Source organism: Grammomys surdaster, unplaced genomic scaffold (assembly GCF_004785775.1).
Source record: "Grammomys surdaster isolate TR1022 unplaced genomic scaffold, NIH_TR_1.0 128, whole genome shotgun sequence".
NCBI classification, from domain to species: domain Eukaryota; kingdom Metazoa; phylum Chordata; class Mammalia; order Rodentia; family Muridae; genus Grammomys; species Grammomys surdaster.
In genome coordinates, this window is record NW_021604586.1 from 4,558,945 (window position 1) to 4,585,204 (window position 26,260).

General features: G+C 52.3%; 1 protein-coding gene across 1 annotated transcript; it reads right to left on the bottom strand.

The window, feature by feature from the left end:
* CUNH16orf74 (chromosome unknown C16orf74 homolog) lies at positions 1-25,729 on the bottom strand. Its single transcript, XM_028753801.1, has 4 exons — positions 25,613-25,729; positions 20,127-20,172; positions 2,683-2,823; positions 1-444 (listed from the first exon to the last, which is right to left on the bottom strand). Exons 1-4 carry the CDS (start codon positions 25,697-25,699, stop codon positions 386-388), a joined length of 333 nt encoding a protein of 110 aa, XP_028609634.1. The 5' UTR covers positions 25,700-25,729; the 3' UTR covers positions 1-385.
* Positions 25,730-26,260: the final 531 nt, after the last annotated feature.

A 26,260-nucleotide genomic window follows, 5' to 3' on the forward strand; every position in this document is an offset into this window, starting at 1 on the left:
TCACAAAGGAACTTTATTTATAAATCTCGCTCAGGACGTAGGTTCCATACCTGTAAAACAACTTGTAAAAAACAGAGGCCCTGCTCTGGCGAGAAGTCCTTGTGCTCTGGGGCCTCGAGGTCTGAGGTCCATGGTCACAGTGACCATAGGGCAGGATGGCCTCCTCTTCACCAAGCCGGGGTCTGGGTTGGTGCGGACTCAGACCACAGGGGTCTGCTCCGCTGGGGCCAGCAACCTGCTGTGCTCTTCTTGTCATCCCTGTCTTGGTCCAGGGCGCAATTCACTGTCCCAATCCAGCTGCTCAGATAGCCATGTTCCCCAACACCCTGGGTTATGGGTAGCAGGGCAAGTCGCCACCACACAGGTCTCAACGAGTGGTAACTTCTCAGGCTTCAGGTTCCAGCTCTCCGTCATCTTGATAAGACCCCAGCTCATCCATCCAGACTAGGAGAAAGAGATCAGCAGGGGCAGCATCAGAGAGGGGCTCTCCTCTGTCAGCTTCCTCCCTGGACCTAACATTCTTCATCTCAGGACCCCAGTCTCCCATCGCCGAGCATCAGAGTCACGGAGGCTGAAAGGGACCCCCAGTGCCTCAGGACCCCCCAACACCTGGAGCCCCTCTGGGGACAGGGGGAGGTGTTAGAGTCTCCTTGGGCTTATAGATATGGTGGAGATGTCAGAGTTGGGGTGCTTTCTCAGGACTCTTGGAGATTGTGTCAAGTGTTTCCAGCTTGTAGGGCCCTGGTCTAGCCTACTGCTCTTCCCTGTCTTAACCCCCATGGGTAGCATCAATATCACCAAAATGTGAAAGGCCTGAGGTCCTTGTGAGACCTTTGTCCCTCTCTTCTCATCTTCCCTGGACAGAGGATGGCATTTGAGGCTCAGGGACACTCACAGCAGTGAGTGTCCCTCTGGGGAGCAGGTGAAATTCAGGCTCAGGAATTTTGGAAGCAGGATGGAGCCAAAAAGTGAGTTCTGAGAGACCGTGTGGGCCGCCCCCCGCTTCCCCGAACCACACACCCCACAGTTGTCCAGGCTTAAATGGGTCTTCTCCCAGGATTCAGGAGACCCCGAAGCACTTAGCTTCGGGCTGAAATGTCACCCCACAATTCTGTGGGGGTAAATAATGACCTTGGGAACTTTTCAGGAGGGTGTACTGGGGCCTGGAGAGAGATGCATCCTTCCTTGTGGCTAAGCTGAGGGTTGGGTCTCTGCTGTCTGCTCAGACACTGGCTATGGAGCTGAGAAGCAACGGGCTGGGAGCCTGGCTCCTCTCCCACATTGCTGTGACCGCTCAGGTGTGTCCTCTCCTTCCCTGGATCCCCCTCCTCTCCCTTTCTCTAAAGCAGAGCTACAAATAATACCTACAGCTCAGGGCACCAGAATGAGAGCTAACTGAGGTGTGCATACACCAGGTAGCTTGGTGAGGGGCTCTGGGAAAGGTCGCAAAGGATGATGGTTTGGCCGGGGCTTGTCCCCAGAGGACCCTGTGTGCTGGAAGCTCTGCCCTCCATGTGGTGATGCTGAGAGAGGTTGGCTTCTTTCAGAGGGTGGTCTGAAGGACTGACGAGGTACCTGGTGCAGCTGCCCTCTGCAGGGATCCAGGGTGGTCCTCTGGGATCTGAGCTGCGGCTCTCTAAGAAGTTAAACCGAGCAAGGGAGGTCCGCCCTCCTGCTGATTCCTACCTCTCACCCTGTGACCCATTCCTTTTGGGCTTGCTCCCCCAGGATGCCATCCATCCCGCTGGGACTCAGTGACATCTCTACATCATTTGTTCACCAGCCTCAATGAGCGTCAGTTTGCCCATCTGTAGCTGAAGATCTATACTAAGTCAGCTCCCAAGCAGCTGTGAGAAATCCACCCATTTCCTCCGTACAGGCTACCAGCCACGACTGACTAAGCACTTCCTTCTACATCCCTTTGGAGTTGGGGATAAACAGAGCCCAGGGCCTTGAGCACACCAGCGCTGAGCAGGAGGCAAGCCCTTTTCCAATATTTATTCGGAGACAGGGTCTGGCTAAGTTGCCTGGGCTTGTCTTGAGCTTCCTTTGGAATTCAGGCAGCCTTGAACGTGTGGCTCTCCTGCGTGAGCTTCCCCAATAGCTGAGATTGGGGACTTGGTCCCACCAGGCCTGGCTCAATGTATTTCTGTTCAGCCCACAAGAGAGTGGTCTCTCCTACCAGCTCAGAGGGCATCGGGAAGAGACAGACAAGATGTCAGTCTGCACCCTACCCTGTCACGCTGTCTAGCCAGGAGTACTTCATATATTCCCTTCCCTCACCTCTGGAAGACCCAAGGACAGCCACAGCCTGGCATGGGTCTTCTTCCCAATCTATCCTGTGGTCCAACCTGCTGTAGCCAACAAACACTATGGAGGATGGGTGGTCCCTGCTGCTGGCAGGGATGGAGTATCCTTCAGTTCCAGTGAGAAGCTAAGATGTGGTGGCATGGGGGCCAGCCCAGACCAATTCATCATCCTCCTAGCTGCCAGCAAGGACTGCCCAGACAATTGCTCAACAAGCCACATCTTGCCAGTGCTGCCATCATGATGAGGGGCTCAGAGCAGAATGGCCATAGAGTTGATCATATATTAGCAAGCTCGGGGGAGATGGGGACCAGCCCAAGCCGTGGCACAGAAGGCATCCTGGAAGCAGTCTCTTGCAGAGTGGTGTTGTCTCACCTTGCTTGTTAGAATCCCGGGAAAGGCCCACGCCTGTCGGGGTTGGGGGTGTGATGATGATGTTGGGTACGCTCAGGTGCTTGTCGTTCAGCACGGGGGCCTCGTCATGGCTGCTGCTGCTGCTGACACACATCTTAAAGCCTGAGGGAGAGGGGACATGACGGAGAGAGCATCAGCTCCTCTGGCAGCACCTGCCAAAGTCACTCAGTCCCTTTGCCTCACTCTGAGAGCGCCCGTGCTCCACAAAGCAACTCTGCACAGATGGGGAAACTGAGGCTCGGGAAAGGAAGGGAAAGGTATCCCCAACCTTGCGAAGTTTCGTGAGCGGCACTGAGCTCTGTCTGTCCCCAGAGGTATGTATGTGAGTCATCGCCCTTGAATGGCATCTCCTCAGAGTGTTTTCTAGACGTTTCCATGTTGGATGCATGTTGGTCTGGGAATGTCCCTTGATGGTTTCATTGTGAGCCTATCCTTTAAATGCTGAGCCATCCCTCCAGCCCCTGGGAATATCCTTTGAATGAGGGCTCTTGAGGGAAAGTTCTGATCCTTTTGTGTACATGTGTGAGACAAGGTCTTGTCCCATTTCAAATGTTCAGGTTGCCTATGGCACCATGTCAGTTTAGACAAGGCTCCGAGCCGGGTGGTGGTGGCGCACGCCTTTAATCCCAGCACTTGGGAGGCAGAGGCAGGCAGATTTCTGAGTTCGAGGCCAGCCTGGTCTACAGAGTGAGTTCCAGGACAGCCAGGGCTATACAGAGAAACCCTGTCTCGAAAAACAACAACAACAACAAACCAAAAATAGACAAGGCTCCGAGTTCCTAATTCAGGCCAGCTGCTCTCCCCATGCCCCGCTACAGGTCTCTGGTAAGCTGTCACCATCTGCTTGTAGTGGTTTGAGTGAAAATGGCTGCCACAGGTCGGTATATTTGAATGCTTGGTTCTCCAGTCAGTGAAAGTGTTTGGGGAGGATCAGGAGGTGTGGCCTTATTGGAGGAAGTGTGTCACGGGGTGGGCTTTGAGCTTTCAGAAGCCTGTGCTATTCCCAGTTAGCCATCTCTCTCTTCCTCAGGCTTACGGATCAGATGTAAGCCCTCAGCTACTGCTTCAGCCAGCATTATGCCTGCCTGCTACCGTTCTCTCACCGGGATGGTCACGGATTCTAACCCTCCGGAGCTGTGAGCCCCAGATTAAATGCTTTCTTTTATAAATAAGCTGCCTTGGTCACGGTGTTCTGCACTGCAATAGAAAAGGAACTAAGATATTGCTGTTCTCCCCTCTGCCTCCCTCCCTTCCTGCCAGTGCCCTCCAGCAGCCACCAGCAGCCATTGGTATCCACTGGTACCCATCGGCACCCACTGGCACCCACTGGTACCCATCAGCACCCACTGGCACCCACTGGTACCCATCAGTATCCCATTGGCACCACTGGCACCCACTATCACCCACAGACATTCATCGGCACCTACTGGCACTCACCAGCCAATGGCATGCATTGGCACCCACTGGCAGCCAGAGCCTCATCCTTCATTACCTCTCACACCTTCAGACCCCAGCCTGTTGGTCCAGCCTCCCCCTCCTGTGTCTACTTCTTCTCCCTTTGCCCTTCTCCTCCAATTCCTCTTTGGATTTCCTGGCTCCCCCATCCCCTCTCCCTGACACAGCAGCCAAGCCTGTGAATCTGATCACATCAAGACATCTGATCCCCTGACACCATGTCCTGAGGACAGGTATGAGCAGCCTTTCCCAAGGTCTGTCCCCTGGAACGCCTGGCCTTCTGACACGATCCAGGACAGGGCTTTGTAATCAAATGAGTTTGGGAACCATACAAATGTGTTGACAGAATCCTATCTGCCTTGTCTTCCTGCTGGGCACTCACAACCCTGCCAGTCAAAGGCTCTGAGAGTCCTTCACAAGGAAAAGATTTGAGGTTTTTTTTGTTTGTTTGTTTTTGTTTTTGTTTTTTTAAATTTTTGAAGCAGGATCTCAGTCTAGCCCAGACCAACCAGGAACTCACTCCACAGTCAGGTCATCCACAAATGCAAAGTGATCACCTTCCCAGAGCTGGGATTGTAGGCATGAGCCACCACAGACAGCATGAAAAGCATCAAGTGTCTGGTGCCCACAGAGGCCAGAAGAGAGCATCAGATCCCCTGGAACTCAAGGTGCAGGTGCTTGTGAGCCACTATGTGGACACTGGGTACCAAACCTGGGTCCTCTGGAAGAGCTACAAGTGTTCTTAACTACTGAGCCATTGTCTTGTCATATCTAGTGAAAAGGGTTTTTATTTAGTCTAACCCAAGGCTTCCCAAACTTGAGATAACCTTAGAGTCCCGTCTGGACAGACATCTGTTCACATCTAGAACCAAGAGTCATGAAGATGGTTCTGGAACATGCGGGTCCTGTCTCTCAGCCCAGCTTCCAGCCTGTACCTCCACCCTCCCCTTCAGGGCCATCAGCACACAGTACTCAGACTGCTCCTGGTCTCCAAACTCACTGGCTCTCTTAGCCCCTTCACACCTTGGCATATTCGGGTCCCCTGCCAGGAACACACTTTCTTCCTTTGCCAGGGAAACGACCTCCTATCCATCCCTCAAAACCCAGCATAGCATCTTCATCTTTAGAGAAGATGGCTCAGGCTATGAACTCATGACCTCTCTGACCTGTCTGCACTCAGTTATTCGTAGTCACGGAGAGGGTAGCTCCTATCTCTGCTTTTGCTAAGGGCACTTAACCCTAGAGGTGACCACCATTTCCTTACTGGTCCCTGTGAGGCCATCACAGAACATGGAACAGAGTAAGGGACTGAGTTTAATTAATCAAAACCTTGGGCTGGAGAGATGGCTCGGCAGTTAAGAGCACTGATTGCTCTTCCAGAGGTCCTGAGTTCAATTCCCAGCACCCACATGGCGGCTCACAACCATCTGTAATGGGATCCGATGCCCTCTTCTGGTGTGTCTGAAGACAGCTACAGTGTACTCATATATATAAATAAAATAAATATATCCTTTATTTTTTTAAAGTCATGAATTCTGAGTCTCTGTTTCTAACTTACCCCAGGGAAGCTGTGGCCACTGTCAGGATGCCCCTGAGCTGTGGTGCTTCAGTCCCAGGGGGAGGGGACTCGGGGACTCATTCTATTTTTTTTTTTTCGAGACAGGGTTTCTCTGTGTATCTCTGGCTGTCGTGGAACTCACTCTGTAGACCAGGCTAGCCTCGAACTCAGAAATCCATCTGCCTCTGTGCTGGGATTAAAGGTGTGCACCACCACTGCCCGACCAGAGATTCATTCTAAAGAACAGAATGGGCAGAAGTGACAGCCCTTGGGGCCACTGGCTGTGTGGGAGGTCAGATACTGTCCCAGGAGGACACCAAGTACTTCAGAGCCTGGAGGCCATGTTTGCTACAGCCTGGGATTTTGAGGTATCTCAGCACTTGGAGGTTGAGGCAGGACACTCAGGACTCCAAGGCCAGCCAAGAGTCTTACTGTAGTAAGACTGTCTCAAGAAACAAAAGTTTAGCCAGGCAGTGGTGGCGCAGGCATTTAATCCCAGCACTCAGGAGGCTGAGGCAGGCGGATCTCTATGTATTCAAGGCCAGCCTGGTCTACAGAGTAAGTTTCATGTCAGCCAGGGCTACATAGTAAGATCCTGTCTTGGAAAAAAAAACAACAACAAAAAGAACCACACTCACACACTCATGTGTGCATGCATACACACATTATTTTTTTTTAGAATTATTTGTTTCTTTTATGTCTATGAGCACACTGTAGCTGTCTTCAGACACACCAGAAGGGGGCATCAGATCCCATTACAGATAGCTGTGAGCCGCCATGTGGTTGCTGGGAATTGAACTCGGGACCTCTGGAAGAGCAGTCAGTGTTCTTAACCGCTGAGATATCTCTCCAGCCCAACGCTCAATTATTTTAGCCCTGTCCCAGAAACACAAACAAACAAACAAAAACCAAAAAGAATTGTTGCTGGAGGCTCTGACCCAGCAGGCCAGGGCCATGGAGCGCAAGGCAGGATGGACGCAGGCAAACAGCCTGCTCGCTCTACACACAGGCCTGGGAATGAATGCCTGGACTGTCCGTCTAAAGAAGTGACTGCTAAGTCCCAGATGTAGAAACCTGTCTCATCTTCTTTCAGGGCTGAAGGCACAGTGACTGAGAAACCATGGGCCTCAACAGTGTCCCGATCCCCAGAAAAGACATTACCAGTCTCCACACCAGTGCCCTCAACCTGCAGTGAGCCAGGACAACAGGAAGTAAAAGTCTGTAAACATGTCACCCACGGTAAGGCCACACCCGAGCATCCTGTGGGTCAGTCACCTTGGCAGTAAGTGAACAGGACAATGGCCAGCCAAAAGTCACCTGGACCATGGCTGATGAACCATACCCCTACATGGCCATTTTGATTAAAAACCTGTCCTATTTTTTTTTTTTTTTTTTTGGTTTGAGACAGATCTCACTACACATCCCTGGATTCTTCAACTTTCGATCCTCCTGCCTCAGCCCGCTCTGTGCTGGGATTACAAGCATGAGCTACCACGATATCCTCACAGACAAATCTTGGGATCACACAGTCTAACCTGAAATAGTACAGGACACTGAGTATCATCGTATGTTAGCACCACATGTTTGTACCGTGTGTACATCGTCATGTGGTCACATGGCAACAACAGGGAGATGCTGGGCTGGAGAGATGGCTCAGGGGTTAAGAACATGGACTGATCTTTCAGAGAGGATCTGGGTTCAGTACAGTTCCCTGCCCCACATGGCAGCTTACAACTGACTATAACTCCAGATCCAACACCGTCACACAGATATACACACAAGGAGAAAATACCAATGCACACACAGGCACGTGCACATGTGGACACACACACACACAGAGCCCTCCCCCACCATTGTTGTTGGTGGCAGCACACACCTTTAATCCAGCACTTGGGAGGCAGAGGTAGGTAGATCTCTGTGAGTTCAAAATCATCCTGGTCTACAGAGTGAATTTCAGAACAGCCAGGACTACAAAGAGAAACCCTGTCTCAAAAAGAGAGCAAGAGATTCACCCCACAGTGACAGAGCCCCCCCACTAATGTTAGAGCCCCTTCCTCCCCCTTGTCCCCACCGACTCTGACACAACAGAGAAGAGTCACACTCTGTCAGCAGGACTTACCCTAACAGGGTGTGGAGCTTGAGGACAGAGCCCGAAGCTTAAGCTGACAGTATCTGGGGCTCAGGGAGGGCAGGAGAAAGGCTGGAGGCAGGGAGGATGGAGGAGGATGAAAAGGCAGGGAGGGAGGAGGGAAGAGGGAGGAGGGAGGAGGGAGGAGGGGGGAGGGGGGATGGTGAAAGAGAGGGGATTACATAGAGAAGAGGGAGGGAGACTGGGAGGAGAGATGAGCGGGAAGGAAGAGAGAGGGGAGGGCAGGTCCGTGGCCCCTCAGGCCCAGTGCACACTTTTGTAGCCTCACAGCCTCTGGGCAGAAGCAAAGCTCTCAGGAGGATTAGGCAACAGTAAAGATTTAAAAACAAATGCCAGCCACCCTGGGGCCAGAGCTGTGGATTCCCTGCCTGTCTCGGGCTATTAGAATCTGGCTTCCAGGAGGACAAGTGAGGCAGGCACAGGCCAGGGACCCAGGTTTGGGGTAGTCCTGGAGCCTGCACAGGAGGTCTTCTGGGGTTGTGCCAAGGACTGGGGTCCCCTACTTTAAGCTTTGTTTTCTGCAGTACCTCAGTCTCTATGGTGGGCAAACCAGATGCCCCAGATCCAGGCTAAGCCACCTTCAGAGAAGCCGAACTCAGACAGGGTGACTGACAGCTTGCCAAGGATGGGCTGAGAGCTAGCTCTGCCCTCTGCTGGATGTGGCTGTGATAACCCCATAGTCGCCTGTGGGAATCCTCTGAGAGGTGTCTTCTGATGTTGAGCCAGGGCTTCCCATTGGCTGGCCTCCTACCCACAACTCCCAAGTGCTGGGATTGCAGGTGTGCGCTACCATGCCACCACGCCACCACACAACCACACCACCACACACAGCTTTCTTCCTCCTGGTTCTTTTGGGCTTTCACCCTGGGAGATTTAACAGTTACCCAGGAAGTCTCCCTTTCCCTGACAGGGGCTGTCTAAAGAGCTTCCTGGAGATTAAAACAACCAGGGTTGGGAACTCCTGACCTAGGGTAACCATGGAAATGGGTGACATGGCTCTCTGAGCCTCAATGTCCCCGGCTATAAAAAAAAAAAAATAGAGCTTAGGGGGCTGGAGAGATGGCTCAGCAGTTAAGAGCACCGACTGCTCTTCCAGAGGTCCTGAGTTCAATTCCCAGCAACCACATGGTGGCTCACAACCGTTTGTAATGGGATCTGATGCCTTCGTCTGGTGTGTCTGAAGACAGCTGCAGTGTACTCACATAAATAAAAAATAAACAAATCTTTTTTTAAAAAATTAAAGCTTATAAAAACCATACGTACATATGTGGATGGCACGGCCTGTAGCAACCCCACTGACAAGGGCCTGGGGAGCACAAAGCTGGGTGCTATCTCCCCTCCAAGCTGGCTAGCCCTTTCCTGCTTCGAATCTCATTTCTTATCCTTGGCTCTGAAGCTCAGGGCCAAGTGAGCTCATGGCTACGATCCCACATCCAACCTCTACCTAATGCACCCCAGGGTCTTAGGTGTAGGGCAAGGTTCCCTCTCAGCAATCCTGTGACCTCTCAAAACAAACTCAAAGTTCTGTCCCTGAGCGGGCATTATGGCTCACCGTCTCCCTCTACTGGCGCTTCGTCAAACAGCACTCTGGCTCTACTGGGAGCCCGCCCATTGTCTTCCTCCAACAAAGCAACTTTCACACGGGAAAAGCTCCCACGGCTGACCCAGGACAGCGTGAGCCAGTCGGAAAGCTGAGAGTCAATCTACCTAGGCAGTGGGCTCAACTGTTTCAGCCTGTTTCCTCTCCTACTGGGGGTGCATAATGACCCCAGAGAGGGGCTACACCTGCTGTTCCCAACCTGTGTAACCCCCCACAAACAACCGTTTCACGGGGGTCGCCTAAGATCGTTGGAAAACACAGATATTTACATTACAATTCGTAGCAGTAGCAGAATGATAGTTACAAAGTAGCAATGAAATGGTTGCCGCTTGGTTTATGGGGGGGGGGTCGTCACCTCAAAGTGAGGAACCATGTTAAAGAGTTGCAGCTTTAGGGAGGATGGGAAACCACTGGGCTACACTGCCTGTCCTCAACTCTATCTCCAGTCGCTCTGGTGAGTACCTTTTAACACATCTCCCAGGAATACCAGCTGCTACAGGTGGCTTAATTTTAACATTTCCTTACCAATCCAACCAATAAGAGGCACCTGGTATATGAAGTGCCACCTACGTGTCCGTAAAGGGCTCTACATTCTCTGAATACAGCTGTGTGGGTGCTAGCTGGCAGTTTAGCTTAGCAGATAGAGCTGTCTGTCCCAGCATGAATCCTTGGGTTCCATCCCCAGCACATTGAAAAAAGGGTGTGGTGGCACTCGCCTGCACTCAATTCGTGCTCAGCATGGCAGTCGGGAGCTACCTTCTCTCTTGTTAGACGGCCATGGACTTGGGAACGAAGCCGGCCTCGGCCAGGCCACTTGTTGCATCAGGCTCCTGTGACCCACTTCTGGGTAAAGGAACAACTCCAGGGCGACAACAGGCATTTATTGTGCACCCAGCACTAGGCACAGTATGGAGATCAAAATGACTCTGCAGATGTTTCTCCGCCTGCTCCCTCAGCCTCCCTCAGCCTCCCCTGCCTCCTGCTCCAGGTTCCAGCAAGAGAAACAGAGGGAGATGTGTTGTTTTTCTAGCAGAGGTAGCTAGCCAATATTCCACAAACCTCCCCACCTCGTGCCTGTTTTTCCCAACCCTGGACGTTCCCCAAGTTCTATCACATGCTTCCCCTTTGTAGCAACTGGGCAATCATGTCCGGCCCTGCGAACAGCAGAATAAAAGCAGCGAGCTTCTGTCCGGGGTGTGCTCACTTTACAACACTTTATACAAAACAAAAACAACTGCCGATTCTTTGGGGGAGGCTCTGAGATCACTCTTCCCAGCAAGGGAACCACAAAGATAACAGAATCTGTGTGGAGAGAGAACAGACCCCCAACTGAGGCTAGGAGGGGCCACCACACTGAGATGCAGTGTGGTCACATGGGTTTGATGCTCGCTCCTGGAGACACAGGCATGAATCTGGCTTGGTCACAAGAGGGACGAGAACAAAACAACAGACTGTAGGTGGCTTGAGCTCAGGAGGCTGTCTAGAGGGGACCCATCAAAGCAGTAGAAGGGACAGAGAAGGGCTCTGGGGCAGCCACTGCCTTAGCAAAGACCCTGGGGCAGGAACTAGGGGCTGAGCAAGCAGAGAACACTAAGAATCTCTCATGACATCTAGCCGTTTATTTTCCTTCACTCTCTGTTTACAATCCCAACCACTGGGAAATGTTACTACAACCAGTGTTACTACAGATGTGGCAATGACTGATGGCTCTGGTAACCATCTTTGCCTCTTCACAGCGGCCTGGGCCAACAGAGATGGTTTAAAATCTCTTTTCAATTAACGGAAAAGCTCCTGCTTGCGTCACGGACCTGCAGCTGGAGCTCGCACTGGGAGGAGCCTGTGAAGAGTTCAGGCTAAGGGCTGACCTCCTGCCTGCACATCCAGCAACCAGTCCCTGCCACCCAGTCCCTGCCACCCTGCAGAGCCCTCAGGGAAGGCTGCTGGGGTCTCAGCTGTGGTGAGAGAGCTCACAGGATCCAACCCCAGCCTCATCACTGAGAAGCTCTGCTCCTTTCTCCTGACCCTCAGCCTCTCAACCCTGAACTGGACATAGGAGGGTGACCGTAAGAAGTTAGTCACAGGGAACAAGCAGAGCTGGACTCACAGCACACATCTGACATCTCTGCATCAACAGTGCGCACTCTCCGTCCCGGCACCTGAGAGACTGAGGCAGGAGGATCATCCTATCTCATTTCATGTGTTTATTTCTTGAGATAAGGCCTTGTTCTGCCGTGCGGGCCTTGAACTCTTCTTGATCCTCCTGCCTCAGCCTCCTGCCTGCTGACAGTGTGTTCATCACCACATCCCACTCTGTGGGGCTTGTGTTTCTCTGACATCTGGGACATTCTCACTGTGGGACACATGTGCACATACACACACACACACACACACACACACACACACACAGACACACGGTTGAGAATCACAGGTGTAATTCTGTATAATTCCAGCATTTGGGAAGCTGAGGCAAGAGGTTGGTTATTAAATTTTAGGCTATCCTAGGCTATGAAGTAAGTTACAGGACAGCCTAGGCTATAGATTAAACTATACTTCAACTAAACTATGCTTCAAGGAAATTAAGTGTGTGCGTGTGCACTCATATGCCATTGTTCTTGGTAATGGCACAGAATGTGTTCACAGTCTGGAGCAGGTACCTGACTGATAGCCCTTGGTTTCCTGTCTTTGCCACAGCGCACTGTTCTCAACCTGTGTAACCCCCGACAAACAACCCTTCACACACTGTGAAGGCTGGACCCACATAAGGGGCTGAAGTACTCCCGGCACACACCAGAGTACCCGCCACTTGCTGTGTGTTTTGAGGAAGTTTCCTGCTCTCTCTGAGAAGGAACCAAGACTCAGAGAGCGCTCAAGAAGCTGAGGCAGGATTGTTGAGTTGGAAGCCTGTCTGGATCCATCACAAAAAAAAAAAAAAAAAAAAAGATAAAGAAAAAATAGGCAGACTTCCCCCTAAGAAGGCATTTTCCACCATCAAATTGGCCAAATGAGAAAGGCAGGTATCTAGCAATACTTCTGTCTGCCATGTGGTGTATGGGGTTTGGGAGAGAGCACCAGGTTCAATCGCCAGGGGTCTCTTGACAGAGCTCTGAAGCTATCAAGGACAAAGGCCCAAGACATGCTGTGTACATGCACCAAGCTGTCACGGAATACAGAGAGGACATTCTTGTTTCTCTGAACGGTTCCCACTGGTCTCAAATTGAGTGCTGGCATTAAGGGCCTGGGCCACCATGCCTGGCCCAAAGTATTCTTTCAAAAGGGGGAGTTCAGGAAATGGGGTTTGGGAGGGGCAGGCTGGCCAGCCTCCCGACCCTGCTTGTGTCTGGACAGATAAACAGCCATCGTGGTGCTGACTCCTGATTTGAGTGGCTTCAAGCCGGGAGGTGAGGGGTCCTCACTGAGCGGCTCCAGCAGCGCAGGGTGGGGGGTGTCACGGCATAGAGGCGTCATGGCAGTGTGGGGTGGGGACGTCACACTCGATTATGGAGGGCATCTGCTCCCCACTACTGGGGCGGGCGCCCTAATTCCTGAGGGCATCGGGCGCTGCTGAGGCTTATCTTAAGCACTGGCGAGAAGGGTTAAGTCCTAGAGTGGGGCAGGGAGCTGGACTTTGCCCCCGGGGCACAGGATGGGGTGGGATCGATTGATCGTCATGCACTCCTGAGTTTGAAACAGGCTTTCAAGATCACCTCACTCATTGATCAGCCTGGGCTGGACCTGCCTGGGCAGGCTCTGTACAGAAGGTTCCAGAAGGGGATCTAGATCAGTCTTCAGGTCTCTGTGCTGACCACCCTGGGTGGACTAGAACTTTCTATATCACTGAAGATGGCCTTGAACTTCTGCTCCTCCTGCCTCCACCTGCTGAACTCTGGGATTGTCAACTGACCTAAATCCTTAACACCAGTCTTTTTATAGAAATACATATACACATATAAACACATGCATACATGTATAAACATACATATAAACACATACATATAAACACATACATATACATATAAACACATACATATAAACACATACACATAAACACATACATATACATATAAACACATACATATACATATAAATACATACATATATACCAGGCAGGCCTTGAATTTATAGACCTATCTGTATCTGTCTCCTGAGTGCTTCTGGGATTAAAGGCATGAGCCATACACGTATAAATACATAATACACATATAAACATGTACAAATGCATGTAAACATACATACACACAAATACACATATAATTTGCATTTTAGGACTTTGCGCTGCCAGCTTTGGAAGACATGTACCCAGTTTACCATTGTCCGGAAATCAAAAGCTTTTTGGCCCAGAGCACTGGCTATTTTCTCTGTTTGTACAATAGTAGCATACTAAACCTATCAGGTCAAATCTACATAGATCATACATGTATAAAATCTACATATACATACATGTATAATTATACATTATTGTTTATAGTGGGGAATTGAGGATAGCTGGGACCCAGCACAGGACACCAGCCCAATCCGCTGGGAAGCCAGGATGCAGAAGACCCGGAAGACACTCCAGATGGCTCTCGTGTTTGTCAAAGCTTTGCGTCCCTGGGCTAGAAAGTTCTGAGTCAGGGTACCAACTATCTGAGGATCCCTTGAGCAAAAAAAGAGAGAGCAGGAGAAATGGGAGGTACCTTGTTTAATTTACCTATCAGTGCATAGCTCAGTGTCCTTGGTCTTGTCAAGTCTTGGGGCCTAAGGGCTAGCTTAGGCAACTCTTGCAGGCTGGTGGTCTGGAGGATATTTAACTAGTAAGCCACGGTTAGGGGTAGGGGTGGGTTGGGCTGGGGCTGTCTCTCCCTCTGCTTTCTTCTTCTAGAGCCTTAGAGTCCAGCTTTCAGAGCTAAGAGGCTTAGCTGAGGAGGGACGTGGCCTGCCTGTTAGGCCAGCCATGGAGTGTCCGGCTGGCCAGTATTCCCTCTGGAGGCCGCACTACTCTCTCTCTTGTCCCCTGGGACAGTGGTTCCCAACCTTCCTAATGACGTGACCCTTTAACACAGTTCCTCAAGCTGTGGTGACCCCCCCAACCATAAAATGACTCTTGTTGCCACTCCGTAACTGGAATTTAGCTACCGTTATAAATTCTAATGTAAATGTCTATGTTTTCTGATAGCTTCATGTGACCCGCTCCCAAGGGGTCACAACCTACAGACTGAGAACTCTTGCCTTAGGAGCTGTGACAACGGAGATATGGCCTCTTCACCCTCTTCCTTCTGAGCTCCCCAGAGGTCACAGACTGGCTGACTGTGTATAATAGACGGACTGTGCTTCTCTCCGTCAGCTACTTAGGCTGATATTTTTCTCCAGCATGGGCAAATGTCCTGAGGCAAACGGCCACAAACTGTGTGACTGAGACAGTGGGACTTTATGTTCCACAGCTCAAGAGGCCACCGGCCTGCAATGGAGGTGGTACTGGGACCAGCAACTCTAGGGAGGCCTACGTACGGGCGGCTCCTTCCTGCCTCTCCTGGTTCCAAGTGGCTCCACGTCTGTAGGGTCTGCTGCAGCTTCTCATGGCCATCTTTCCTGTCCCCTGCCACACAGATGTCAATCACCGGGTTTTAAGAGTGCAGATAAAGCCAATCTAGTGTGAGCTCAACAAAGATCCTTAGCTGATACACCTGCAAGGACCAAACTCCCTGACCTCCTGGCCTTTAGACTCTCCAACTATAAAATGGCTTCTTCCAGCTTCCAAGGGCCCAGAGAGTCCCCAACCTCAATGGCTGGCAATGCCACCACCATGAGGTAGGGATCTGTGTGTGTCTGAGCCTAGAACAGAAGCTAGGAACACATGGGATTCCAGGAGGCTAACTGTTTGCTCTGGGGGGTGGAGTTCAGACCAGGGTTGTAAACTGGGGCAGGCTTTCTTTCACCAACAAGTGAACTGATTACCCACTCTATGCCATTGCTGTCAGAGGGCCCTAAGAAGAGACACATACGGCTACGTGAACATACGGTCCAGGCTGCAGACAAAGGGGGTACAAGGAGAGAAGCTGAGGACCCATGAGGGACCCCAACATTAGGCTGGAGTGACTGACACTGGAGTATAGAGACTGTGTCTCAGTCAGAGGGACCAGCCGGTGCAAAGACCCTGAGACAGGGGTGGTGTGGGAAGCAGGGGTCATTGAGGCGGGTGGCACTGTAGGAGCCACTACATGCCACTGAGAAATGAGTACTTGGGGGTAGGAGGCTGGTGAGAAACACAGAGGGAGGGGCACTTGCTGTCTTTGCAGAAGACCTGAGACCCAAGTTTGGCTCTCAGCACCCCCATCCGAGAGCTCACAATCACCTGGAGTTCTAGCTTCAGGGGATCTGATGCCCTCTTCTGGCCTCATGAGAACTCACAAATGCACGGGCACACGCGTGCATGTATGCACGCACTTGAAAGTAAATGAATTTTAAAAAAAGAAATATATTATCTTTTAAAAGCCTATTGTAACCGTCTCTGTCAGGCAATCGGTGAGTGAGCGAGTTAGGCTGGTAACTGAAAGGTTGGTGGCTCGAGCCCACCCAAGGACGACAGCTTTTCACAGCTTTCCCAAGAAACAATCCCTTGTGGTAGATTCGGGAGCTGAGAAATTCACATTCCTTCTACTCGAAAATTCCCCAAACCCATGAAAACCCCAAATGCCTGCATAAGCCTTACCTTACCTGTCACGGGTTGTTTATAGCCTGGTCTCCGGCAAGGAAAAAACCAAACAAAACCAAAAAACAAATTTATGTATTTTATGTGTATGAGTGTTTTGCTTGCAGGGACACCTGTGCTGACAGAGGTTAGAAGACAATGTTGGACCCCTGGAACTAGAGTTACAGACAATTGTGAGCCACCATGTGCATACTGGGAACCAAAACCAGTTGGAACAGGTTGTTAGAACAAGTACTCTTAACTGCTGAGCCATCTCACCAGCCCAAACTTATTAATTAATGTATTTGTTGCTTAGTTGGTTAGTTTTTTGATAGGGTTTTACTGTGTAGCCCAGGCTAACGCCTAGCTCACCATCCTTCTGTCTCCAGAGACTGTCACCATGACAGCTACAAATTTCTGAGGGCCCTGTCCTCTAAGTGGATAGTGTTCTCAGTGAGCCCTCAGCAGAGTCTCTGGTGGAACTCAGTAGAATGCTCTAGAGGATACTCAGCCCACAGTGTGGCTGGGTGGAGGATGTCTCACTTTTCTCTGAGAGCTCTGAGCCTAGAGACACACACAGGGGCATCCTGATTTATGGAGTGCTAAACTGAGCCAGACTCTGGGGTGGCAGGATGCCATGCCGTGCAGCACGCATGCTCTGGCAGGGAGCAGAGCTGAGGTAGCCTGGAGCTGGACAGCCTACAAAGGAGACTGGCTGGGAACAGCTGAGCCTCAGGGATGGAGGACATAGGTAGGACCGGGTTGCGTCCCTTGTCTCTGTTGTCCCATGAGTGACATCAGCACCCTCACCCCCACCCGCCTCTAGGGGTGAATTGGCTCCAGGGTGAATCCAGCCTCACTGGAATGAGGTGATTGAAGGTTTGAAGAGCTAAGGGCCTCACAGTGACGGCATCTGGGAACAGGGTGGATTGAGCCCGACAACTGTGCTCTCAGAAGCAAAGGAAAAGACAAAACGGGGAGCCACAGGAGGATGGAGGCCGATGACGGGGTGACTGGAACGAGGCTTTGGGAACAGTTCAAGTCCTGCCTGGGCCAAGGCTGTGTGACCCCAGAGAAACCAGACTCCCTCTCTGGGCTTTACCCTCTTCATCTTGGAGACAAATGACTTAATCTATATAGAATTCACAGAAAAGGGGCTGGAGAGATGGCTTAGCAGTTAAGAGCACTGACTGCTCTTCCAGAGGTCCTGAGTTCAAATCCCAGCAACCACATGGTGGCTCACAACCATCTGTAATGGCGTCTGATGCTCTCTTCTGGTGTGTCTGAAGACAGCTACAGTGTACTCATAAATAAAATAAATAAATCTTTAAAAAAAAAAAGAATTCACAGAAAAGAGCCTTTCCCAGGCTAAGCCAAGTAAAACTTAACAATTTATTGTCATTTACCATTCTGATTCCTGGGATTTAATCCAAACAATCACCATCATCATCATCACACCAAAATATTCAACAAGACATACCTACAAAAGCAACAGTATAGCACACAAGGTCATCCTTGGCTATATAGGGCTCAAGCTAGCCTGGGCTACATGAAACAATGTCTCAAGGAAACGAAACAGAGCAGATAGCATTATACCGAGCCAAACCTGTGGTTACACTAGAGCCAGGCACACAGAAAACTGGGCTGTGGCTAGGCCTGTGGGTACAACATCAACCTGTGTGTCCTGTGCGTGAGTGTGTGTGTGTGTGTGTGTGAGAGAGAGAGAGAGAGACAGAGAGAGAGACAGACAGAGAGAGAGAGAGAGAGAGAGAGAGAGCGCACAGGCTCCAAGTGGTGGAGGAGGGGCTGGGTGGGGCTGGTAGGTCAGTTTCAGGTCTTGACACAAAAGCACAGTGAGGTCTGGGGTCCCCTGTCTGTCAGTCCATGCCCTGAGTCTCTCCCAGGCCTCCGCAATGGCTTCATCACCTCCAGGGATTGAGGCTGAGTGATTCAGGACAGGCCAAGTCTAACACGCCCAAAGCACACAATGAAAACTGCATGAGGGCCGGCTCGAAGGGTCCTTTTCAAAGTTCCTGTCCCAGGGGCCCTTGGTGCAGCGTGGCTTTTAGGCTTCTGGTAGTGTGGGATGGAGGTGCGTCCTGTTGGAGAATCAGTCTGTGTCCTGAGGTTGAACGATTTCAGACATCGTGATATAACCAGGCCAGTCCTCATTGATGGGTGGGAGAAAAATAAAACATGTCCCAACCTGTTGACCGCAGATCTACTGCTTTTTTTACTAGGGTGACAGTACAACCCAGATTGGCTTGGGATTCACTATGTTGCCCAGGCTCGCTTCAAACTTGCAGAAATCCTCCTGCCTCAGCCTCACAAGTGGTGGGATTACATATACATGCCTAGTTAGATTTTAAGTATCCCATAAGCTCCATGTGTCATGGTCCTGGTCCCCAGTCCATGGGGATGTTTGTAAAAAAGCAAGCCCGGCGGGAAGTTATGTCATTGAGGACACTCCCTCGAGGGATACACTAAGACCCTAGGCTCTGGTCCAACCTTTCTAATTTCCTAACTGTAAGAAGATCAGCATCTCATTCGTAAGCACAATCCTCAAGCACAATCACACCTGGCTGTACCCACAGGCCCAAGGTAACCGTGATGGGACAGCATGAGCTACAATAAACCTTTCATCTTTGTAAATTGTTTGTCTCGGGTGTTTTGTGGCAGTAACTTGAAGCTGACTGAAAATCCACGCTATGAAATGTCATCTAATTCCAACGACACAGAGGCACACGCCATAACACGCTGAGCTGGGAAACTGCGATGCCCAGTGAACAAAACCAGGCAAAAGAGTGGTCCATGCATATGAGGTGCGAGAATCTTAGAAGCCTCGGGTCCATGTACATAAGGCATTAGAGTTGTTGGGACTGTAGAAAGGAAAGTTCAGGATGTCCAGGCAGTGGGCAGCGGTCCACAGTGGTATTCTACAACTAACAAACTGCACTCGCGGGTCATCAGGGCGAAGTTTATGTCTATTCTGCATGGTTACAGAAAGCGACATCACAGACATGCTTTGTGCTGGGCACAGGAGAGGGGCGGACTCACAGCCATGGGAGGCTAAGACTCACAGCCACAGCAAGAGAAGGACCCACTCAGCCTTTAACCCCCCTGCCTCCAGCTGTCCTACGGTCAGCCACTTCCACACGTGGGCATTCGTTCACCTGCTCCTGTGAGCCTGGGGGTCCCAGAGACAGCCAGCTTGGTCTCCTCCAACCTCTGGCTGAGCATGTTGGGTAGTGAGTTTGTGTTTGGCAGCAGCCATCAGACTACACAGTGGACAGTGAGGAGTAAGGCTGGCACGGCCCTGCAGTCTTCAAGAGCAGTGGGGATGGATGGCACCCTCGCCAAACTGAGTGATGACTAGCAGTTAGGCCGTGCCTATGGTACCAGCAGGACTGTCCAAGGCAGATCTGGACCTAAAGGCTCGAAGGTAAGGATGGAGACCAAGCCTGTGCCACAAGGGGACATTAGAAGGCTTCGGGTATCTTTCATTGGGGCCATGGTGTTTTGAGTTCTTTCTGGATATCAGAACAGAGATTTGTGCTGTCTCATCAACACCTCTCATGGATCCTGTGCCCTTCTCGAGCTTTCCATTGCAGAGCTAGCCAAGCTGACCTTTTGCCTGCGTGAAGACAGGCATCCAGAGTGTCTGGAAGGCAGCTCCCAGAGCTATGCCTGGCTTCTGCTCACCAGGTACCCTCTTTTCTGGGATTTTTTTTTTTCCCTCTGAGGAGGAAGTTGAAGCCCTGGGGTACTGAGCTCTGGTGAAGGAAGGACTGGAGGAGGTCGCAGAGGCAGAACAAGCATTTACAGAATCTCTACTGTATAAATGGACTGCCTTAATAGGTATCCCATCAGTCTAAAACAGCACCCCAGGCCTCTAGGTCCCCCTGTACTATCTCCACCCCAGCCTCCCTCTCTTTGCTCCCCCATGCCCCTTGACCCCAAACCCCACACTCTGCCTTACCTTTCAGACAGGAGGGCTTCAGCCCCATGGCGTCGCCTCTGCGGGCCTGTGAAGAGAGGAGAGTACTCAGAGAGGGGAAGGGGATATCATTATACTAGCCCATGTTGGCCAGCTGGGCACACAACAGGAAGGGGTGCTGAAACAAACCAGCTATGAGGTCACAGTGCCTGCTGACCACATCTGGGCTGAATATTGTGCTGAGGGCAGAGGGCTGCCGTCCGGGAAGGTTTAGGTAAGGCTGCTTAGGGCTAAGGGCCTCAGAGATGGAGAACCCACAGGCTATGGGGCTCGGTGACACCTACCATAGCAGATATTCTTTCCATTACAACCCCTGACCTACTGATTTTCAAGGTTTCTAGTCATTGGCCTCACTGGGGATTGAACCGGGGACCTTGGGCATAGCAGGCATACTCGCTGGACCACTGAGCAGCCCAGTCCCCTGTCCTCTCAATACAGATTTTTGGAATGAATTGAACTATACCAGGCTGTGTCCCTAGTCCATGGGAATCAGAAAAGTTCTCACCCATGTTTTCCCGACCTTTCTACCACCCTTTCCTTAGAACTCAAGTAACTGGTTAATATAAGCAGGAGGTGAGGGGGGGGGAACCATCTCCACTTCCAACACCCCACCTTCCTGGTACTGTCAACACCCTCTTTTGCAATCAAAATTCAGAGAGGTGGTGTCAGCAGCCCAAGGCCACCTGGGAGTCACAGAGCTGAGATTGGGATCAGCCTCAGCCAACAGGACTCAGCAGAGGACTGAGAGAGGAGCCTCACACCTTGAGAGGCTTCTGGAAGCCATCTGTTTGCAAGGTTCTGTGTCTGGATGGGTAGGCTAGGGTATGGAAGGGGCTGTGACCTCCCCCAAAGTGGGTCACTCTAGTGGCCAGCAGCCTGGGTAGCCTGGTATTGCATAGACCCAGAGGGAGGCTCCTTAACACTCAGGAAATGAACAATGTAGAAGTCTCAGGAAGTACACGAAACCCAGTAGATTCCCAAGGTCTCTCTTTCCACCAGGTCACATAAGTGGTAAGGACTGCTTTGTGCCAGGCTCAGTGCCCTGCATAGTGGCTACAAGTCATGTAGAGAGCTCAGAGTCCCAGCTTTTAAGACCTGACACCCATGTTGGGGTGGGCTTTGTTGACATAGCCGCCCACCAGGCTCATGCGGGTCACCCAGTACACACTCACAGGTCTTCGAAGACTCTGGAGCAATTGCTGTTTGGTTAACACAGGCAGACAGGGGGCCACATGACTGACACCTGGCTCAGCCATGTACAGACAGACTGGAAACACCTTCCATAGTGGTAGGGCAGGTGAAACAGGGGATCTTAAAAGTGGGGTTCTGCCAACAAGTGGGGAGGGTGGTGAAGGTGGCACCCCTATCAAGATGTGAGTGGAGGAATGCTTGCCTGACAGGCAGGAAGCCTGGTGGTGCACACCTGTAAGCCCAGCAGTGTCCCGCTAAGCCAAGCCTGTCAATCACCTCAGCAGGGCCCCATTCACGACAGTCGGGCACACAAGCACAGGGTGTGCACAGCCATTTGGGGGCTTGGCGGCTCCTCTGGTTCTGTCAGTTGGGAGTTGTTCTCAGCCACCCAACAGAGCACAGAACAGTGAGGGTGTTGAAGGCTTTGTCATGTCTGGAATGTGCCAGAAAAGGAGTCAAGGTGGTGGTGGGGGGGCGGGGGGAGAAGAACCAGCTTTGAGTGGGACCTGCTTTGAGGCTGAGGCTGGGGGGACAGGGTTGAGTACATGTTTGCAAAGTATTGGTCAAAAGAAACATGGGGTCTGGGGAGATGTCTGTGCCCAAAATGCAAGGATAAGGAGCAGGGTTCAGATCCCCACCGGTCTCAGAACGGAGACTGGGGAATTTTCAGAGCCAGCTGGCAAGCACATCCATGAGCTCTGGCTTTAATTGAGAGGTCCTGCCTCAATGAATGAGGCCGAAGAGCAATGGATGACTCTTGACATCAACCACAGGCCTCCACGTGCTCGTGCAAGCACATGTACATGCATCTCCCCCATGGATGCCCACACACATGCCAAAGCATGCACACACATACACACACACACACACACACACACACACACACGACAACAATGTCGTGTCTATCTTAGGTGGTAGCATAGAGGCCACAGTAACGCCTCTGATTCAGGTCACGGTGTCATTATTTTGTGAGGAACAATCTTGTTGGTAGGAAATGCACACTGAGCCAGGCACGGTTTCGGCACCCCTGTAAACCCACAGGCTCGAAGATAAGGTGTTCAGGGCTAGCAAAGGCTACACAGGAAGATTGAGGCCTGAGTGGGCCAAGTGAGACCTGATCTCAAAACTCCCTCCTCCTACTGAGGTGTGGGGTCAAAGGTCATCCATCCCTAAGCCCAGTTCAGCTAGTAGAGAGACAGCAAATGAGCAGAGGGAAGGCAGGGACAGGCCTCTGGTTATCCTGAAGAACAGGAGAGGGCCCGGGCATGAAGTCTCTCACTTCACACCCTTGCAAGGTGAAGAGCTTCCCTTTAGGGTAACTGGACTCTGTTTACAGTTCCTTCAGAACAATGGAGGCAAAAAACCTCATTACCAATTGGTCGCCAGATCCCCCGCAATGACAGGCAGGCAGTTGGAAAACCCTCGCTTCCTCCTGCAGGGTCTACTCCCTCCTGAGCAGGGACACAGTCCTGTAATGCACATGACACAGTCAAGGCTCTGAGAAGAGCCTCAGAAAGTGGGCAGAGAGGGCTTCTCTGGGCTTTGGAGACTAATTACATCAGAAGTCACTTCGCCACCTGGCTTTCACTGGTTTGCAACACACAGAAAAAAGTCAGACGTCATTATAATGTGCACCTGCTCATAGAAGACAGGCTCTGCCCTGTGTTTGGGGGAGATTGGGCTCCAGGGCCACACAGACCTAGATCTGCTGAGGGATGAAGTGTCAGTCTCCAGGCTGAAGGCAGGATGCCTGGGTCCTGTGAGGGAAATGTACATCCTATGTGGTATGGACCTTCAGTTGGCCTGACATAGGCCTCGTTTGCTTCCTCCTTTGGAACCTTGGCTACTTTAGCCATAGTCCTGAGTGCGGTATCAGCTGTCATGAATGGAAGACTGAATAGCAGGCGGTAAGGCTGGGAGCACTCCTCACCATGGTCCCTGCCCAGTGCCCTCTGCCAAGAGAGCCTGAGTCACAGTGGCACTTCGCCTCTCCTTAACAAAGCCATCCTTTTAAGAACCAGGCTGGGCAGGAGAAGTCAGAATGGAAGAATGTGACTGACTGCTAGGTGTGCGGACCTGAAAGGCTGGGGGAGGCAGGGCAGGGCAACCTGGGCTTTTAGCGCTTTCTTAAGCTCCCTCACAGAGCTGTTTCCGGCTGGGCACACCCACAACAGGGTTTCTGCCTTCTTTAGGAAAGTCACTTGATTGTGCAGCGGCAGGATTAGAATTCTTTCAATTCCAGCTCCTGGCTTGGTGCTGAGAATAGATGCTAGCCTTGGGGTACCTCCCCTCAAGGCCTGACCTGAATCTCTCAGGGAAGCAAGAGCCAAGAGATGCCAACAACCACTAAGACCCCACGACCCCACCTGGGGCAAACCCTGGCTTCCCACCAGCCCGCTTGCTGCCTGCTCTTGGCCACTTGGGGTTATCCATGCTCCACTTTGTGGCTTACATACCATTAAAAAGCTCTGCTAAAGAATAAAGCCCACAGCTTAACGAACAGTAACAGCGGCAACAAAGTGCAACAAAGCATCCATTTGTTTTCCATAACAGTGAAGATTGAACTTGGAGGTAGGATGGGAGGAGGAGATGGGTCCGTGGTTAGGAGGATTTATTTCTTGCAGAGGACCTGGATTCAGTTCCCAGCACCCCATGGTAGCTCACAACCACCTGTAACTCTGGCTCCATGGGATCCAAGGCCCTCAAAGGGTACCAGGCCTGTGTATAGGGTGTGGAGACATACATACCAGCAAAACACTCATACACATAAAAATACATTTAATTTTTTTTTCTCAAAGATTGAGCACAGGGACAGGGGGAAGGGTACTGCAACTTTGGCGGCTATTAGCAGGAGACCATGGCTGTGTGGGGCTTAGGAGACTGACACTCAAAGTGGATCTCTCTTGAGTGGGCTATCCTCTCTCAGTCTCTGTGGTGGGCTGATTTCCCTGGCCCAGCCTCCTCCCCTAACCCCCAAGATGAGAGCCATTCCCTGTTGCCTCAGGGCTAATACCTGGACTTATCAACTTTCCTGCCTTTAAAATGGGGGCAAGAGGAGGGTTTGGTTAAAGGGCTGGTGTGGGTGTGAAGACAGGCAGGGCAGGAGCAGGTCTGGCATAGGCCAACTGCTGGCTAAGCATTAACGTCTCAGCGTCCTCGGCTGAGGACGAGTTGCTTTGTAAGTCTCCCGAGTGACCTACACCTCCCTAGGGGACGCAGACTCGGCCTAGTGTGTGCCCACCAGCTGAGGCCTTCCAGGGACAGATTAGACACAGCTTTCCACGGCCTTGGGGCTGGTGGAGGGATTAAGTCTTTCCATAAATACACAGCCTTTCTCCTGTGCAGAGGACCCGGACCTGAGGGAGGGGGCCTTGGGGGAGGGGGGACCACGACAGGACCAGACTACATTGTGTCCTGGCTAGGAAAGGGATCTGGATAGGCAAGAGGTGCTCTCTGCAGCTAGAGCAACCAGGGAAGTGTCTCATGCTGGAGAGAGACATCAGAGTCTGCCACTCAGGAGAAGCCATCTGGGACTCAGTTTCCTTGTCTGTAAAACAGGGCGTGTTCTAACATTTCTATACTCCTTCATTGCGCTGCACTGTTCTCTTGGCAAAGGCCAGAAGTCCTTCCTGCCCTCAGAGTCCCCAAAGGGAGCTGCGGGTCCTCTTTTTAATAAGCGCCCTCCCCAGATCTGCCAGGGCCAGCCCAGCCAAGAGAAGCGCCTGCTTCGAGCGGGTCGCCCTTTGCGGTCGCGAAGCTGCTTTGATGTACTGGGCGCCCCTAAGCGAGGCAGCTCATCAATAATACATTCGAAACACTTGGTGGAGGGAAGCGCTTCCTCCCGAGGCCTCCTGCCCCCACCTTGCCCGACTGCTTGGCAACCTGACAACCCTGCCGGACGCAAAGAGGGGCCTGAGGCTGCCACGCGTGGGACACGCCCCCGCCCGATGTCAGACACGCGGCCAGAGGAGGCCCTGCTGATCAGCGAAGTCTGCAGGAAGTTGTGGGACGCCAGGGGCCAAAGGGTCCCCCATCACTCTGGAGTCCCCACCACCTTGGGGTCTCCACAGGCCACTCCTCCTCCGTCTCCACCTCACCCCGTGTTCTCTACCCTCCTGGGTTCCGCAACCCGGGTCTCCAACCGTCTCGGACTCCCCACCTCGAGGTCCTCATCGTCCCAGGTCTCCAGGATCCTGGGGTCCCTCCCTATGTCCCAGATCGCCAAAACCCAGGTCCCGGTGCGTCCGCCGTGGCGCGCACGGCGCGCGCACACTCACCGCTTCCTGGGGCGCGCTGGGCGCGGACGCTGGTAGCCGTGAGGGACACCAGGCGACACGCCTGCAGCCGTGGGCCGCGGGGGTCATGGCCCGGCCTGCTCTCCCTGCAGCGGCGCTTGCCTCGGCCCCCGCCCGGCACCTGGAGGGCGGCGCCGCCCGGGCCGCTCCGCCCCACAGCCCGCCCAGGGCTCAGCCACAACCCCTGTCGCCGCGCCTCCCTGCCCGCCTCCCCCACCCCAGCCGCGCTGCCCGCACCCGGGAAAGTTTGGGCATCCGCCCGCTGTCCCGGTTCTGTGGAAGGGAGAGGGGCGCCCAGCTCCGCCTCCTGTGCAGAGACGCAGAGGTAACGCCCCCAGCTTGTCGCTCCAGTTGGGAGGTTCAGGTAGCACTGTGACCCGCGGGCTTCCCCGCTGCTGGGTTCTGGCATTTTGACTGGCCACGTGCCTCCGCCTGCCATAGCTGGCCGAGGACCTGAGGGTGCGGACTAAGAGGACTCCGGCTGGCGCCTTCCGACTCCCTAAATCATGGTTTCTTTTGTATTATTTGAGATAGAAGCTCTGGTAGCCCACCCAGGCTGCCCTTGAACCCCTGATCCTCTGGCCCCTGTCTCCTAAGTGTTGGGATCACAAGCTTGGGGCCAATGCCTAG

Bases quoted from the DNA above. Each gene is read 5' to 3' on its own strand.
- CUNH16orf74 (XM_028753801.1), bottom strand. From the start codon at position 25,699: ATGACCCCCGCGGCCCACGGCTGCAGGCGTGTCGCCTGGTGTCCCTCA. The intron at 2,824-20,126 runs GTAAGGCAGAGT...CCTCTCCCTCAG, and splicing joins GAAGCCCTCCTGTCTGAAAG to GCTTTAAGATGTGTGTCAGC. The intron at 445-2,682 runs GTGAGACAACAC...TCTTTCTCCTAG, and splicing joins CCGGGATTCTAACAAGCAAG to TCTGGATGGATGAGCTGGGG.